The 17649-nt window shown below is 38.4% G+C and overlaps 1 protein-coding gene across 3 annotated transcripts in view; it reads right to left on the reverse strand.

Moving 5' to 3' along the window:
• LOC121315173 (DENN domain-containing protein 3-like) overlaps positions 1–17649 on the reverse strand; it is a 32345-nt gene that overhangs the window by 9298 nt on the left and 5398 nt on the right. For 2 of the 3 annotated variants that reach the window (XM_041249178.1, XM_041249179.1), the window contains 16 exons: positions 16305–16444; positions 13101–13212; positions 12777–12896; positions 12241–12459; positions 11890–12005; positions 11310–11465; positions 10563–10659; positions 9253–9356; positions 8563–8738; positions 7649–8173; positions 6763–6858; positions 5340–5599; positions 4573–4743; positions 3915–4044; positions 2607–2714; positions 2231–2370 (listed from right to left, as the gene is read on the reverse strand). In XM_041249178.1, coding sequence (XP_041105112.1) covers positions 2231–2370; positions 2607–2714; positions 3915–4044; positions 4573–4743; positions 5340–5599; positions 6763–6858; positions 7649–8173; positions 8563–8738; positions 9253–9356; positions 10563–10659; positions 11310–11465; positions 11890–12005; positions 12241–12459; positions 12777–12896; positions 13101–13212; positions 16305–16444 — 2670 coding nt within the window. The remainder of the gene's footprint in view (positions 1–2230; positions 2371–2606; positions 2715–3914; positions 4045–4572; positions 4744–5339; positions 5600–6762; positions 6859–7648; positions 8174–8562; positions 8739–9252; positions 9357–10562; positions 10660–11309; positions 11466–11889; positions 12006–12240; positions 12460–12776; positions 12897–13100; positions 13213–16304; positions 16445–17649) is intronic. The other variant, XM_041249180.1, reaches the window with a different exon arrangement.

The raw sequence follows: 17649 nt of genomic DNA on the forward strand, positions 1-17649 counted from the left end.
GTACAGAATATGAGCAGCTACTCCCCACAATAAACAAAAGTAGTCACTGCGTTTAGATTAAATCCAACACACTGCAGACCATGAGCAATGCCCCCTCACCTCCTACAGGTAAAATAATCCAACACACTGCAGACCAGGAGCAATGCCCCCTCACCTCCTACAGGTAAAATAATCCAACACACTGCAGACCAGGAGCAATGCCCCCTCACCTCCTACAGGTAAAATAATCCAACACACTGCAGACCAGGAGCAATGCCCCCTCACCTCCTACAGGTAAAATAATCCAACACACTGCAGACCAGGAGCAATGCCTCCTCAACCCCTCCAGGTAAATTAATCCAACACACTGCAGACCAGGAGCAATGCCTCCTCACCTCCTACAGGTAAAATAATCCAACACACTGCAGACCAGGAGCAATGCCCCCTCACCTCCTACAGGTAAAATAATCCAACACACTGCAGACCAGGAGCAATGCCTCCTCAACCCCTCCAGGTAAATTAATCCAACACACTGCAAACCAGGAGCAATGCCTCCTCACCTCCTACAGGTAAAATAATCCAACACACTGCAGACCAGGAGCAATGCCCCCTCACCTCCTACAGGTAAAATAATCCAACACACTGCAGACCAGGAGCAATGCCCCCTCACCTCCTACAGGTAAAATAATCCAACACACTGCAGACCAGGAGCAATGCCCCCTCACCTCCTACAGGTAAAATAATCCAACACACTGCAGACCAGGAGCAATGCCTCCTCACCTCCTACAGGTAAAATAATCCAACACACTGCAAACCAGGAGCAATGCCCCCTCACCTCCTACAGGTAAAATAATCCAACACACTGCAGACCAGGAGCAATGCCCCCTCACCTCCTACAGGTAAAATAATCCAACACACTGCAGACCAGGAGCAATGCCCCCTCACCTCCTACAGGTAAAATAATCCAACACACTGCAGTAAAATAATCCAACACACTGCAAATCCAGGAGCAATGCCTCCTCACCTCCTACAGGTAAAATAATCCAACACACTGCAGACCAGGAGCAATGCCCCCTCACCTCCTACAGGTAAAATAATCCAACACACTGCAGACCAGGAGCAATGCCCCCTCACCTCCTACAGGTAAATTAATCCAACACACTGCAGACCAGGAGCAATGCCCCCTCACCTCCTACAGGTAAAATAATCCAACACACTGCAGACCAGGAGCAATGCCCCCTCACCTCCTACAGGTAAAATAATCCAACACACTGCAGACCAGGAGCAATGCCCCCTCACCTCCTACAGGTAAAATAATCCAACACACTGCAGACCAGGAGCAATGCCCCCTCACCTCCTACAGGTAAAATAATCCAGGTAAATTAATCCAACACACTGCAAACCAGGAGCAATGCCTCCTCACCTCCTACAGGTAAAATAATCCAACACACTGCAGACCAGGAGCAATGCCTCCTCACCTCCTGCAGACAGGCCCCCTCAACAATAATCCAACACACTGCAAACCAGGAGCAATGCCTCCTCACCCCCTACAGGTAAATTAATCCAACACACTGCAAACCAGGAGCAATGCCTCCTCACCTCCTACAGGTAAAATAATCCAACACACTGCAGACCAGGAGCAATGCCCCCTCACCTCCTACAGGTAAAATAATCCAACACACTGCAGACCAGGAGCAATGCCTCCTCACCTCCTACAGGTAAATTAATCCAACACACTGCAGACCAGGAGCAATGCCCCCTCACCTCCTACAGGTAAATTAATCCAACATATTGCAGACCAGGAGCAATGCCCCCTCACCTCCTACAGGTAAAATAATCCAACACACTGCAGACCAGGAGCAATGCCTCCTCACCTCCTACAGGTAAATTAATCCAACATATTGCAGACCAGGAGCAATGCCTCCTCACCTCCTACAGGTAAATTAATCCAACATATTGCAGACCAGGAGCAATGCCTCAAGCTATTTCCAGTTCTTTTTTTTTTTTTTACACACAGCGATGTTTTTGGTTAAAATAACAAGCAGCATGTATTTGCAGTGCCCTTGGTTATAAGGTAAAATACTGATGGAGTGTGTATTTTTCTCTCCAGCACAAGAAGAAAATGTTAAATCAAACCAAAAGCTAGCAATAAAATAGAGTTGGTATTTCTATTTATATATTTAACTAAAAGATTCACAATTGAAAGTCCTGTGACGTTGATGATTTTTGGCTGCTTCTCTCCTTTCCTTACCAGTTTCGAAGTTCCCACTTGAATGCAATTCTGCCTCATAGACCAGCTTGTTGCATCAAAAACCACCACTTTGCCGTCACTCAGAGCACACCACAGCTTTGGGTTGGCATCCTCATCTACTTCAGATAGGTTCAAGTGACCTGAAAGAAAGTGCAAATTAGCAACCACACAAAAGCATAGCATTTTCATGACGTACTGCAGTGTGGGTTAAACCTCAATACAGTTTTATAGTGTTTCAAGTTTGCAGTGTACCATCTTCAGGTGGCAATCTAGTCTAAAACTTGAAACTTGAAACTTGAAACTTGTCCACTTTCTGGATCCCTCGCTGACGCAGGTAACAAGGACACTGTAATGCAAGATGCTTCTTTTGTCCTACCTGGTGTGTAGAGCAAGACATCCACAGCCTGTGGAGCTGCCTGACCAGCAGACGGGTTAATCTTGCGCTTCAGCGTTTCAGATGTCGTTTTAGAAACCATCATTGGAACTGCAGGAAAGAGTTGAATAAATGATTAACGTGACAGAGTACAATACAATTAAAAAGAGGCACACAAAACCAGCTTACAGAAAAATGTATTATTCAGACCAGTTTAACCCTTTAGCAATGTAAAGAAAAATGACATGTATGTTATTTAAATAGTTGTAGCAACACGTGGGGATGTGGAGCACTACATTCCTCTCTAAACTAGTAACAGCTACCTGGTTTTGCTAATTGAATCATTTAATAATTGGAAACATAATAAAGTGCATGTGCATATAACAGATTATTTCCCCGCACACATAGTGATCTCTCTGGAAAGCCACCTGGGTCAAAAACACGTTGTGTTGCTTTAAAGCGAATCAGACTCTCATGGGACAGAAAAAGCAAGCACGTCATTCTGAAATGCCTCACTTAAACAGTGCCCAACTTGCTGGAAATGTTGTGTAGTGAATTTTGTACAGATTGTATATGTTATATATTTTTTGTTGCGACTTTCTGTTATGTGCAATGTAATAAACGAGAACCAAAACTGAGTTTTTTTCCCCTTCATTTTACAACGGCATTTCCACGTTTATTTTATTTGAAGTGTTTAAAGTTAAATTTCAGTTTTCGTTTGCTAGTTCAGCTGCAAAAAGGCACAAGTAAACCTTTATTACTTTATGAAAACATGCCAATGGCTATTGCTTACTGCAAAGAAACAGCAAGGAATGAAAAAAAGTACAAAATAAATCAAATGCGGTGTCAACTTTATGTACTGTTTATTTTGGGAATAAACAGAACAACGTTTATCTTGAGCTGCTATTTGGCATCCTTTGTTTTGTAGTTAATTCACTGGGGTAAAATAAGTCCTACACAACTTATTCTTAACTTCTGGGCAATTTTTCTATTTTAACGTGTTACGTATTGTAAGGTCTTGCTGTAAAATAAAAGGCACACACACAGGGGCCACGGCCACGCCCCTGCTGCCTCTGCCAGCATTCAGAGCAATATAAATTTACTTTTTACTTTTAAAAATGAACGAATATCTCAATGAATATTTAAATTAGGAGTGACTATCCGAACATGAAAATCCTGTGTTCATCCCAGCACTAATATATATATATATATATATATATATATATATATATATATATATATATATATATATATATATATAAATAAATACTTGTTTCATTCAATGTTAACAGATCTACATTCAAACCATACCTTCATACTTCATTTTGTCAAAGAATGCCAGTTTACTGGCAGCATAGATGGCCTTCTGTGACTGCTGACAACCCACCACAGCATCCATAAGCAGAACATTCGTTAATGCTTGTTGCATATACTGAGGATCCTGGGGAAATAGATAAACATATGTATTTATCTAAATTATTCAAAACAGACACAGCAAAAAATAAATAATTATAAACCCAGGCACAGGTTTCACAGTGGAAGTAAGGTCAGCTTTAACAACAAGAGCTGTGGAATGTGAAACCAGAATTAATCGAGGGGGGAGTTAGATATCAAACTGACCTGTTCCATAGTTCATTAAACATACTGTAACATACTGTCCCTAACAGAAGAACGCAAGACAAACAGGGAAGGAAAAACATTTTCTTAAGGAACTAATGACATCTCTTTTTGCTTTTTTTTTTAACAAAATACAGAGACTAGCACTGTGGGAGGAAAGCAGTGCGTTGAGCAATAGATACATACATACATACTGTAACTCTACCTTCCTGTGTCAGTTATTCACCTGATAGAAATCTTTACAGCAAACCAAGACAACATTATGTAACTGTTAATGTCCCAAGCTGAAGAAAGTCATTTTGTGCATTTTCACATTCATTTTTTGAACACACGGTTTTGTTTTGCTTCTGACCTTGTGATCATCTGACATTTTCTTCCCGGCCCACATTTCTTTCACCATCAGATGCCACAGATCACACTCCGATTTCAGATTGGCCTCAAATACCTCCTTTCTTAGAGTGGTTTTAATCTTAAGAGAAGGAATTCGTAGTAACAGGAACGCAGCAGAGGAAATTTTAACTTCCTGAGGTAAAAACAAAGAAAAAAAACAACTATTTTGCTATAGTCAAATGCAAGATAAACAACTTGATAGACAGATCGACAGACAGCTAGCTAGATAGCTTGTATGTATCAAGCTCTTCGCAGGCGAGGGTCATTCGTGTTGACTGATCTAATTTACCATTACAAGTAAAACAAGCGAAGAAGCAGCTGTTTGGATATGTAATAATCGCTGCTTTTCTTTAACTCTGTGGAGAACAGCGATCCACACAAATCGATAGAGATGCTTCTTCACTTGTTTCCCTTGTAATGGTAAATTAGACGAGCCAACCTCAATAACCCTAATCTGATTGTAAAGCACCTGGTTACTGCGGAGAGCTCGCTCCTGATAAAATAGTGCAAGGGTTGCACGTCAACAGCTGTTACAGTAAAAGAAAGTCAGTGACAGAATTAGGCTATCCACATGGCAAAATACAAAAACAAAACTCCATGAGTTACAGAACTGCTGTAAATGGAAAGCACTGAAACACTTCAAGAAGCTTTCCTTACTGCGTCAGCTCCATCCCATCCGATTCATTGCAGTGGAATTTTCCACAAAATGATCCAATTAACTCCCCCTACCTCTATGTCTCTGAATGCTGTGATCTCAACATATCCAGGCCTCCCCTCTGTCAGCAAGAAGAGTCTCCTCTGGGTCATTGCTATCTTGCCCACGCCGTGGTTGGTCTTCACAGAACAGGACAGCTTGTAGACGCTCTCATTCTTGTCCAGGTGCTCAATTACTTCAGCAGGAAGATAGACATCCTGCGCCTCTGCTTCTGTCTCCTTCCAGAACGTGTAGAACAATTTAAATGTCTCAGGATCAATCTGTTTCTGTTGACCTGAGGATACAACCCGTTTAATTAATACCACAAAACAGCATTCTGACGATAAACCTGTTTAATTAAAACCTCAAAACAGCATTCTGAGGATAAACCTGTTTAATTAAAACCTCAAAACGGCATTGCTTTGACACCTGTCCAAACTTGAACCGAGGTATGAAAACATGGTTAGCAAATGCAGTTCTTTTATACAGAGCAGAGCTAGAAATTATTTTTCAGGTTTGATTTGCCAGTTCACTACAGGAGTTGCAGGAAAATAAAATAGCAGTGTGTGTGTATATATACAAAATACAATTTCCACAACTTACAAACTCTCGAGCTGTTGTTAGTAAAAGAAAGGATGCACCCATTAGCAGAGAGTGTTATAATATCTGTGTAAAGCATATTAACAAATGATACTCAAAGCTGTGACATTCTGGGAAAACTAGTATTCAAAACAATGATTAGAATAATTAGCACAGTGCACAATGAAGATACTGAACTTAAGCAAGCACGTTACTTCTCAGCATTAAAAGAATGTCATAGTAAAAATAACATTGTCAATCTGTTTTCTTTTTGTTTGTTTAACCATATAGCAGCATTACTGTTATCAAGATTTTTTTACAATAAACCGGTATATGCAATTATTCAAAAAGTATCTGTAAGAATTAAACAAAACCCCAAAAGTCTGCACAGTAAACACTTTAAAGACAATATAGCTAAGCTCAAACTTTGCAGCGCTTTTACATATAAAAAAAAAATGAACAGCTGTACATTTTGTTTTTTTTTTATTACTTGTCACAAGCATTTTTTTTTTTTTCAAATAAGTTACAAAACAAGAAATAGACAGCTCAGGTGTTGTGTATGTAGTCTAGTTTTTGTATTGCCTTTATAATTGAGGTCACTGTCTTTTCATTTCAGAAACAAATTGTGCTGCTAATAATTTAGAGTAGAACACTTGAGAATTGTATTGGGCAGTTTGAATAAAATCACCCAGTACAGTATGTTAAAAGGAACAAAGCAAAAAAGCAAAATGCAACTGAACTTGGAAGATGAAGTCCAATATATACTATAGGGTGAAAGATGCAACTAGAAGACCAAAGCCATTATTTAAGATACCCTATCCCTTTGCAATGGCGTTGCTGCACATAAGACTTGCAAAGCTTTTAGTCTTCTATGCTTACCATCCAGATGAGAATCAACGTAAAATACAGATTGCGAAGGTGCCACCCTCATTGCTGTATCCAGACCTTGCCCACCAAAGCCACTCTTAAATGATTCTAATGAAGCGGATTAAGGGACAGTGAGATTAGGGTAATTACTTGATGCATCTATTATTATTATTATTATTATTATTATTATTATGGGATTAAAAGTTTGATCACTTTGCAGCAGTGTTGCAGTAATCATAGACTGTGATTTTCAGAGAGGCAGCCAATTTTAGCTGAATAACCAGTCATTAAATCCATAAGAGTTTGCAGTAAGCCCTTAATAGTCCCAAATCTACTAATAGCAAACATAAAGCCCAATTCAATTACGTTTTAAGACAGGGAAAGGATTTTCAGAAAATGAAGCAACAAATGGAGACTGCATTACTTCACTATGTAGCCAGAAAGGATAAAAGGTAATAAGGAGCATGAATACAGAGGCATCTAAATCCAAAGCATACCATTCTGCAGAATGAGAGCCGTGGATACAAATTAAAGCCTGTGTTACCACAAACAGAGCAACACTGGGAAAACTGAATTATTAATCGTGTTCATTTATTGCACGACCCTCGCAACACATTGAGGAAATGGATGCAGTACTACATCTATTATCACATCAACAAGTCCACAATGTGTACAGCATGTTTAATGATCAGAACTTCCCATTCGAATATTTGAAGTTTTACTAATTCTATATGGCTTTCCGGAGTTTTATGGAAATATAGAAACCCTGTGATATTTCTACTTTTCCTTCCTAAAGCGAACATTTTATAAGTACGGTACGTTTCCAATACCACAGCCTCCCAGCTGCAAATTTCAACAATTCCCTTTTAGAAATGTCCGACTGATGTTTTTAACTTACCTACAGTAAGAGCATCAAACAATCTATGAATAGTACCAATATCCTTCACAATCCCAGATTCCTGAATTCGTTTCACAAAATCGTCCAACTGCATGTGCTTTTTTGGGAGCGCAAAGTTTGTGACGCGGTCGTCAGATTTCATCAAGCCCGTTTCATTGTCTTTTTTCACTTTACTGATTAAGCGTTTCAACTCTGACCGTTTCTCTGCCTGAAGCCACTCTTCCTGGGCCAAAGAATCCACCAGCTTCTTCACCAGGTCAGCTGGAAAGATTCCTATATCAGTCTTGTAGAGATTCTGGAAGTCAGACAGAGCATCCAAGCGCTTCCCAAGCATCATGTTCATGAGTCCTCGGAGGTAGCAGTACCTGGCGAGCAGTGCTGAACCCTCCGGGGGGACCGAGGAGACAGCCTTGCTCAGCAGAACAATGCACTCTGTGTAATAGCTCTGGACATGATGGTACACTAAGGGTGCAGGAAAGCTTGGCAGCTTAAAGGTTTTGATAGGCTTCAGTGAAATCTTCAGTGCTGCAAGAACATGATAAGAGAGTAGGAAACATACATATCCAATATTATACAATTAAGTCAGACTGATAATCTATAACAGTTTTGTAAGGTGTTCCTAATAGCCAGGACTGGGTGCAAGACAAATAAAATATTTCCTCCCCCATTACTTTGACTGGGTTTTCTCAGAACAGGTGTCTATTAAAAACAGATCAAAATCACAACCAATAACTAGAGAAAAGTTTGGTGACCATGACCTAGATTCCAGCACTCTCATGAGTTTCTGTTCTCTAGATATATAAAATAGAAGGGTGATCAACACAGGTACTGAGCTACATTTCAAAGGCTGTACCGACAACTTGCAAATCCAGATAGATAGATAGATATCTCTGCAGATGAAGTGAAGTTATTACCAGTCTCTGACTCCAGTTTCTTTAGTGAACTCTTCCTGACTGGAAAGTCGTGAATTCTTTGGTCTGCAAGATCAGGCATACTTATTCCCTTGAAGCAGCGGTTCTCCGGGCTGCTGCATTTCCGAGCTATCTCTTGCATGGTGGGTCTTCGTGGGGATTCAAGCATAAGTTTCATCCTAAAGGGAGGGAAAAAACAGAATGACAACGTTTGACTGTTGGCATTAAAAAACGAGTGGAACCGACCAAAATCTTGGGAGAGCTGGAACAATTTTTTTTAGAAAATAAATGAAGTCAAATTGCCAGAGATCATTAAAAGCTCCCCCCCCCCCTCCCCCACCAATCTGATTATTATACATTTTCAAACTGTACCCTCACTGCCTTTGAGAGCAATGCTACAGTCAATATAATTCAGTGCAAGTAAAGCTCTTGTGTAAACCATACCAATGGCACTCCAGTTCTGCAGGCTTTGAACAACTTTGCTTGCACAGCATTTTGTCCTATTTTAACAGTTGGATCCATTTAAAAAACACTTAAAAGCCAAGACGTCATCATCACCATTCATATAAGTACCCAATGAGCTTAGGATAAAACAAAGTAGTATTTATATGTATAACAATAAGAAATGCACACAGACACCACTACCCGTAGCATTTTACTGTGCTGTATGTATCGCTATACTGTGAGAATTACCTGTGTGCTTCAGATCGAGTGCTTATCTCCATTCTAGTGAAGGCGTCCATCTTTCTGTTCAACCGTGCTTTAAGAAACGAATTAAATATATGCGTCTCCAGCACCTGCAATTTATATAAATGTCACACGATCATCACCACCTTTAAAAGACTACTTAATCAATAACAAGTGTTATGTATTTTTATAAAAACATGTACTTTTTTTTTTTTTTTTTAATTCAGTGGTCTCCAATTATTTTTATTCTTTTTTCCAATTATTTTTAGGTTCAGCCAACAGCTACCACCCCTGCGTTGACTCGGGAGGGGCGAAGATGAACACACGCTGTCCTCCGAAGCCTGTGCCGTCAGCTGCCCGCATCTTTACACACAGCAGACTCACCAAGCAGCCATCCAGAGCTACAGTGTTGGAGAACAACGCAGCCCTGGCCAGCTTACAGGCAAGCCCGCAGGCGCCCGGCCAGACCACAGGGGTCGCTGGTGCACATTGAGCCGAGGACACCCTGGCCGACCTAGCCCTCCCTCCCCCCGGGTGGAGCCTGGCCAAATTGTGCGCCGCCCCCCTGGGAGCTCCCATCCTCGGTCTGCAAAGGAATAGCCTGGACTCGAACCTGCAATGTCCAGACTATAGGGCTCATCCTGCACTCCAAAACATTTGTACTTTTAATGAGTTCTTTCTTATGTGATTTTTTTCTTTGTATATACTTATTTCTGCCTTACACACACAATAAAACATGACTGCTGTAAATCTCAAGTGTGGTCTAATAAGATGCTGTCCAAAGTAGGCAATATCTATATGTATAGCCACATTCTTAACATAACAACAGGCATTAAGAAGCTTCACTTTTGTTGCAGAACACCCTGCAGTGTTAGCTATAAATGCATGACTTTACTTTTGCTGTAGCCAGTGTTGTCCATATCACAGGAATACATTTTTCATCATAATCCCCATCATTTTAAAATTAAATGGGCAATAAAGAATATTTCTCAACTTTCACTCGGAGCATTCTCTTGAGCGATCGTAGTGTATCCAGATCATGTTCCAGAAAACCAGCATTGTTGCAGGACAGAGTGTTATATATGTTTGCATCAAAAATTCTCCTTTCTGTCAAACGAAAAGTTGAGAAATGCATCACCCTTCTGATTTATATTACTAAAGTATTTGGGATTATGTTTACAAATATATTGCGATACAGCAAAGGTAAAATAATACTTTTTTTTATGTAAACACTGCAGAGTGTACAGTGGGTAAGTGGTACGTACATACATGTCCCCTGAATCCAATCACTAAGAATAATTAGTACAGTAAATTACCATCTTGTAAAAAGGTTGATCTGCTGGTTCTCTGGACTTCTGAAATTCTTCACTGTTAAAAACTCTATGTTCATAATTGAGATGATCGTTGACTTCCCTAAATAAAGAAAATATGTTTGTCTTTATAGAGATATATATATATATATATATATATATATATATATATATATATATATATATATATATATATATATATATATATATATATATATATATAGAGGTTGCTTAAAGTATTTTAAAGTAGGTCTGCACCTGTGAATGCAAATTGTGAAGTGGTTAATTAATAACATCATTATCACATTGACAGCTCAATAAAACAGGAACTAAAAACAAATATCGCACGGCAAAGTGCATGCATGAGAGGACTGTATCAAACTGCTGTAACAATTCTCACAGAAGTACAAATTTTATAATTAAACACCTCACTGTCTGAGAAATGACTGTGAAGGGATTAGGGAAAGTAGAGGAGGTGAGCAGTAACAAAATATTTTAGATTACTGGTATTTAAAAATGCAAGCACTGCACAAACTGTTTAATACCCCCTTCAGTCACTTGGAGCATAATTGTACAATGTTGACTTTCCTATCTATGTACTTATTTTACAAAGCATACTATATGATGTGTACAATGTTTTGGCAGGCAACTTCTCAAACTCCATAGAATTCACACAAACTGTTTAAATTGTTTTTAAATAGAAATAAAACATTGTTTTGATTACAACGGGAAAATGTCTATTACAGAACCTACCTGAAGATATTGACAATTAACTCCAAGGTAACCTGCTGTATTTGCCAGTTCAGCCTTTGCTGCCACTGTCTCCTTTGCATTCGTAAATCATTCAGCTCTGTACTGGAGCCCAGGTGAGAGAGCTTCAAGTCGTAGTGCATTTTGACACCTTTAAGCCTGTGTTTGTTAGGGGATAATAAGCATTAGTTGTAGGCAGCTTTCCAACAAATCACACAACATTATAACATTATACTATACTATATATATATATAAAATACAAATCTTTAATAAAGCTTTAAAAAAGCTATAATGAAAAATAAAGTATTTTAGGCTGGACACACTTTATTGCAATCGTTATACGTAACTGTATTTACATTTCTAAAGAGGAGGCGCTTCTGCTTTTAAATGAAAAAGTAAGATTTACGATTTAAAAGCACATTGATTTAATTAACAAGAAAAAACTATTTTACTATTAACGCATTTCTTAATTGTGATAGAGATACACAAATGGCTTAACAGGTATCAATTTAATTCGGGGTAAAACCCTACCTAATAAAGTGCTTGGAATTAGATTTTAAAAGCTTTCAGAACAATTTCCTACCTGCTCATGAAACATTTGGCAGCACCCAAAGGGACATCGGGAATATGCAGCTCCCGGGAAGAGGAGGATGATATTGATCCATTATCAATATTTATCAAAATCAGGTCATCCATCTCCTAAAATACCATTCGAAAGATACAGACACAAAAATCAAAATAATGCAAAGCAAAGGAATCACAATCTAGCTGGAATTATAATGCAAATACACATGACAAATGTACCATTATACCAAAAGCAACCCATCTTCCATTTACAATACACTTCCATTAGCTGTACATTTTTCAAACAATAATCTGCAATATACAAATATTGGAAATTCAGCATTAAAATAAATAAATAAATAAACTTTACCGCAGCAACTTCATCAAAATGATTAACATGGCACCCCATGAGAAACGATGTAGGAGCCATTACAAAATCCAGCATCAGTCTGGACAGAATCGGCACGAAGGTGTGTTGCCATTGAAGTGGATGAATAAACAATATGAGGCTCTCTGCAATCAGCGTGAGCAAAGCCCAGTCAGAGGAAAACAAGACAATCCTCTGCTCTGTCAGAATGCACGTCATTATCTGTTAACAGATTACAAAAAAAACACATGTATATCAGTCCAGTAAAATCAAGGAAAGGAATCGAACGATGATAGAGTGTCAGGCTTTACGGCACTGCATAATTCATCCTGACAACTGGACAAGCACTTTTAGAAATGTGTGACATATGTACCACTCATGGTGAATGTGATCAATATTGATAATCAACGTCATTCTGTCAAATGGTTTCAATGTTTGAAAACAAAACTATAGTTTTAGAGACAACTACAAATAAATAGATCAGATATTGCGCTAAATATGTCATTAATGTTCAGTGAGAAAGAAACAGGCAGACAAACCTGCAGAACCTGCTTGGGGTTGAAACATAAGAACGGAAGATGCAGATCCAAATCAACAACCGGGCTATCAAGATCTTCTCTTGACGGAAGTACTATCTGCAGCGGCTTCATGCTGAACACCTAAAATTAGAGTAAGATGACAGTGATCTAAGAGATTACAGTGCTGTACCAGTAATCGCCCAACCACAGGAATAATACAAAAAAATAGCATGATCAACTCCAATATTCAACGTTTCTTACTTGGCTGTTGAACAGTTCCTTTTGCTTGCTTGCATTTACAAACACTAATCTTCATTCCACATGTATGCAGTTACATGTTCTTACCAAATGTAGCTGCCCAGGAGGTGGGCTTGGTACCAAAGCCAATTTTGCAGCAAATTCTTTCACTCTGTCTTCAAAGTCAGTGCCTCTGCAGGACTTGAGCTGAAGGAGCAAACTGCCAAAAACACACAAGTGAATGACTGAGAAAGATATGCAAAATGAAAAGATTGCTCAGAGGTGTGAAGCAGAACATACATTTAAAAATACATTACTAAAAACTGTTCTGGAGCCAGATTTTAACATTAACAAGGCAACACACAGCAATAATGGGATTGTAACATGGGTATACTGTAAAGTAACACACACAACAGTGGCAAGATAAGGATGCTTAATGTATAAATGTTAACCACCTCCCAACCAATGTCAGCATTCCTTCTATACACCATACACCGGTAAAAGCATCAGCTGAAACATCCTTCTACTTCTGACAGTTTTACCTTAGGATTTATAATGAGTGTTTGGACAGGTGGCACAACAATCTGGAACAATCTAATGCAGTGGTTCTCAAACTTTGTTCGTGGACCACCTAAATAATTTTTTTGATCTCTGTGGACCACACAATAAACAGTATAGCTGACTGAAAAATAAGCATATCAAAAATTACTGTAATACTGAGAATAACCACAGACTTGTTTTAATGCAATGGGTGGGCCTGTTTCTGTGAGCAAAGTTATTTTAAAATTGGACTTTTAAAGAACGGTTCTAGTTTACTTTTCACTAACAAAAATTTAATGAGGGGAAAAAAATGGACTTAGGAAACTGATTTAGGTGAAATAATCTGTAAAGTTACAATACATCCATGGGGTACCAGCAGAGTCATAGCTACGAATCACCAGCTATAATCTTTATTTATAAAACTGATGTTTAGATGCTGCTCGCTGATTGGCTGTTACCACGCAAAATACTACAATACATGGCGGAATTTATTTTTGACAAATCACAGTTCAATTAATACAATTATCAATACTTATTAAACTCACAATAATAACACACGTTGTTGTGAGGTCTTTCTAATTGTTTTAAATGAGTGACATTCCTTTCAATCACATTTGATCTTTTCAGAGGCATGACAGTAGAATGGGTAGAATTAGACGAAGCAAAACCTCTGTTGGAAAAAAAAAAAAGCAAGACACACAAAGATGTCAGCAACCTAATGAAATCGAAGCAAACACAAATGCTTGGGCAGCTGCTGTTTTTATTGATATGATGAAACATAACGAAATGGTAATCGACTTAAAAACAGCAAACAGTGCTGACATAAAGCGCAATGACAGCCTGTTAGGGGCATATTCTCAAAGGACTTTCACGCCTGTAAGGGTATTTACACACGTGAAGAAGGGTTTACTCAGAACGAGTGAGAAAAGAATGCACACATCGGGAGCACAGAGACGCGATTCTGGGCGCGCAGGATTAAAAGTAGGCATGGTTTAGCTAATAATAGGAGTTCCCACAGATAGGGGGAAGATATCTGCATTCTGAAATGGCAAAAGACAAGGAGACGCCACGTGTAAACTGCTCGGCCTGACAGCAGGAGTAAGGGGTGCGTAGGAGCTTCAGCCTAGCAGCCATGAGTAGTAAACACAGTTGAAGACAACCGCAATTATGATTAAAACACAAACGCTATGTGAAACAGTAATAATAATAAATTATTAACTTCTGTGTTGTCTGTTGATTTATTTCACAGCAATGTACATGTTTTAATAACTCTAGACGTTGGCATTTGTTTTTCGGAACTACCAAAAAAATAATAAGTCACGTTCATTAGTTCCTCATTCCTGAAGCTGCTGCAGTTGCCTACTGAATGTGATCAAGCACTATACTTCACAGGGATCCATTTGTTTTTTTCCCATGTAAACTCAGCCATCATCATATTACAATCCAACATGCTATATTTGTCAATGAGCCAAGGGCCAATTACAAAACTAAGGTAGGGGTATTATTATTATTAAACTAAAGCTGATAAGTGTGTGGTGTATAAAGCTTATCCATTTTTACAAGTTTGAATAGGCCTGTTTAACTGTGAAACATTGTTTTTTTTTTCACTGGAAGGCTGCATTTAACGTCCTACAACGGTGTAAAAGACTGATACAAAACTATAAGATTTCTTATGCGGAAGAAGCCACTTGTTCTGTATTGAAACGTCATCATTGTGTGAAAGAATATTTTGGGAGTGTTATGTTAACCCTTCTTTGAGTGATGGCGTTCGCTTTGCATAGCTGTAATTATTATTGTCGGTGTGCGCTTCTGTGTAACTATACAATTAATTCCATCTCATTCCATTTAATATGTTACACAACAGTGCTGGGTTTGTGGTTTTGTGGGGGGTTTCTACATCGCTGATACAATGTATTTTGATTTGTGTATTTAATCTACTTTACTTTAATCTACTTTAACTTATTCAGCATACTTCTACTTTCTGCCAGATATGCTTGTTGTTGAAAGGAAATTCTTTCCATCTTTCAAACAAATGTTGTATCTCAAATTATAGCCATTCAGAGGCATGTCTTTGTTCAAGCCATACCTGCATTTGTGTATTTTTTTTTTTACACGTTTTTATTGTATCCATTTTATAAGCAGGATAACCCTGCAGGGTTTGTATGTTGTGTTGCACTAACATACAGCTTTGTGACTCCAACTCAACTACAGCTGTATGTTAATACCACACAGCGCATACCCTGTTATGTGTAATCCCTTACTTTACAAGCTGCTGTGTTGAATGCACATGAGCAAAATACACAAAAACTTTTTTTAACTTGGAGATGTTACCCATGTATGCATTTTCTTCCTGCTTCTGTAGCTGAGTTTTTAAGGTCTCAAATTTTGGGTTTGCAATGGGATCTATAAACTATGCTGCTGCTGCTTCCTTTCTGTAATTATGTAGCCTTTCCACAGACCACCTGAAGGGAGCCGGCAGACCACCAGTGCTCCGTGAACAACAGATTAAAAAAAACACTGATCTAATGAATATCAAACTATATTTAATTAAAAATAGACTTTTCCTCTTTTCATTAAGTGCCTTATGAATAGAGGCCCATTATGTTTAAGATAAACCACACATCTGTCTTTCTGAAGTCCATAGAAAAACTTGAGATTCCCGAATCAAACATATTAAAAAGTATAAACACACTCACGATCATGATAAAATAAGCAAGAAACTTGAAGTAATATTTGTACTCTGTCCTCACTATAACACAATGCATATCTTACCAGGACAGACAGTCCTTCAGGGCATTGTAGTAAGCATATTTAGATATGACACAAATGCCAACAGCAGCGTAGAGTCTTGGAGCTTTGGCGGAAGTCCAGTGCACCTGTCTATTCTGGTAATGATTTCCATCTTCGGGGAACTGAAACAAGTGCATTTTGTTTATTTACTCCTAAAAGTAAAAAGGTGTAGAGTATTCTGATAGGCACACAGCTACTGAAACACACCTCTTATGCAGGTGCCACAAACATTTTTAACCACTATCAGCTTTGGTGGGCATAAACAACCCAGTCTCACGAGAGAAACGTTAACAGATTAACGTTTCTGCATTTCTGCTTTCTGGGAAAAAAACATTATGTGGTTAACATTTTCACATTCAACCACAATGCCTCGTGGCAGCTTTTGTCGCAATTCTCTTTTTATGTTTATTTTCTGTGAACATTAGTATATACATAATCTTGTTTGCTTTTAAACCAATTACACTGTTACAAAACAACTACTATTCTTTAATCCATTCATTTTAATTCTGTACGTGGTCTTGTACTAGTGCTAAAATATACACTGCCTTTTTTCTTTATATTTTTACTCGAAACCTAGCTTTGTATAATAATTTTAGGAAATGACATGTCAGCACTGTACTTGAAGTTGCACTTGAAGTCTGCCGATGAAAATGAAAACAGTATTCGGTTCAACAGAGGCAGTCAGTAAAACCTTGAAATATATCTTGTTTCTATGACTCGATCCCTAATATCCCACAATTCCTTTCAACGTCCCGTCCCTGCCTATTGGCTGAGCGCCGCAGAGCAAGCAGGCTTCAGGTAAATATATAAAGAAAAAAGGCGGTGTATATTTTAGCACTAGTACAACAAGACCATGTACGGAATTAAAAAGAATGGACCCAAAATAACAGTAATTGTTTTATAACAATGTAATTGGTTTAAAACCAAACAAGATTATCCATAAACTAATGTTCACAGAAAATAAATATAAAAAGAGAATTTCGACAAAAGCTGCCACAAAGCACTGTGGTTGAATGTGAAAATGTCACCCATGTAACATTTTTTCCCCCAGAAAGCAAAAATGCAGAATCGTTAATCTGTTAACATTTCTCTCGTGAGACTGGGTTGTCATAAACACTCCTCTTTAGACAAGACTGTATAGTGTTTATGGAGCAAACCTTGTGGGTTATATTGTATTAATATATGAAGTTACAGACAATGCAGTTCTTTGCACTTTGAGCACTACAATTAACTTGTTGCTGCATTTGACAGTTTTTTGTTTTTAAAGTAAGCCATAATCTAATACTTTTCATGCTACAGTAATCATCTTACTGTATGTTTGTCATTT

The sequence above is a fragment of the Polyodon spathula genome, chromosome 4 (assembly GCF_017654505.1).
Source record: "Polyodon spathula isolate WHYD16114869_AA chromosome 4, ASM1765450v1, whole genome shotgun sequence".
NCBI classification, from domain to species: Eukaryota; Metazoa; Chordata; class Actinopteri; order Acipenseriformes; family Polyodontidae; genus Polyodon; species Polyodon spathula.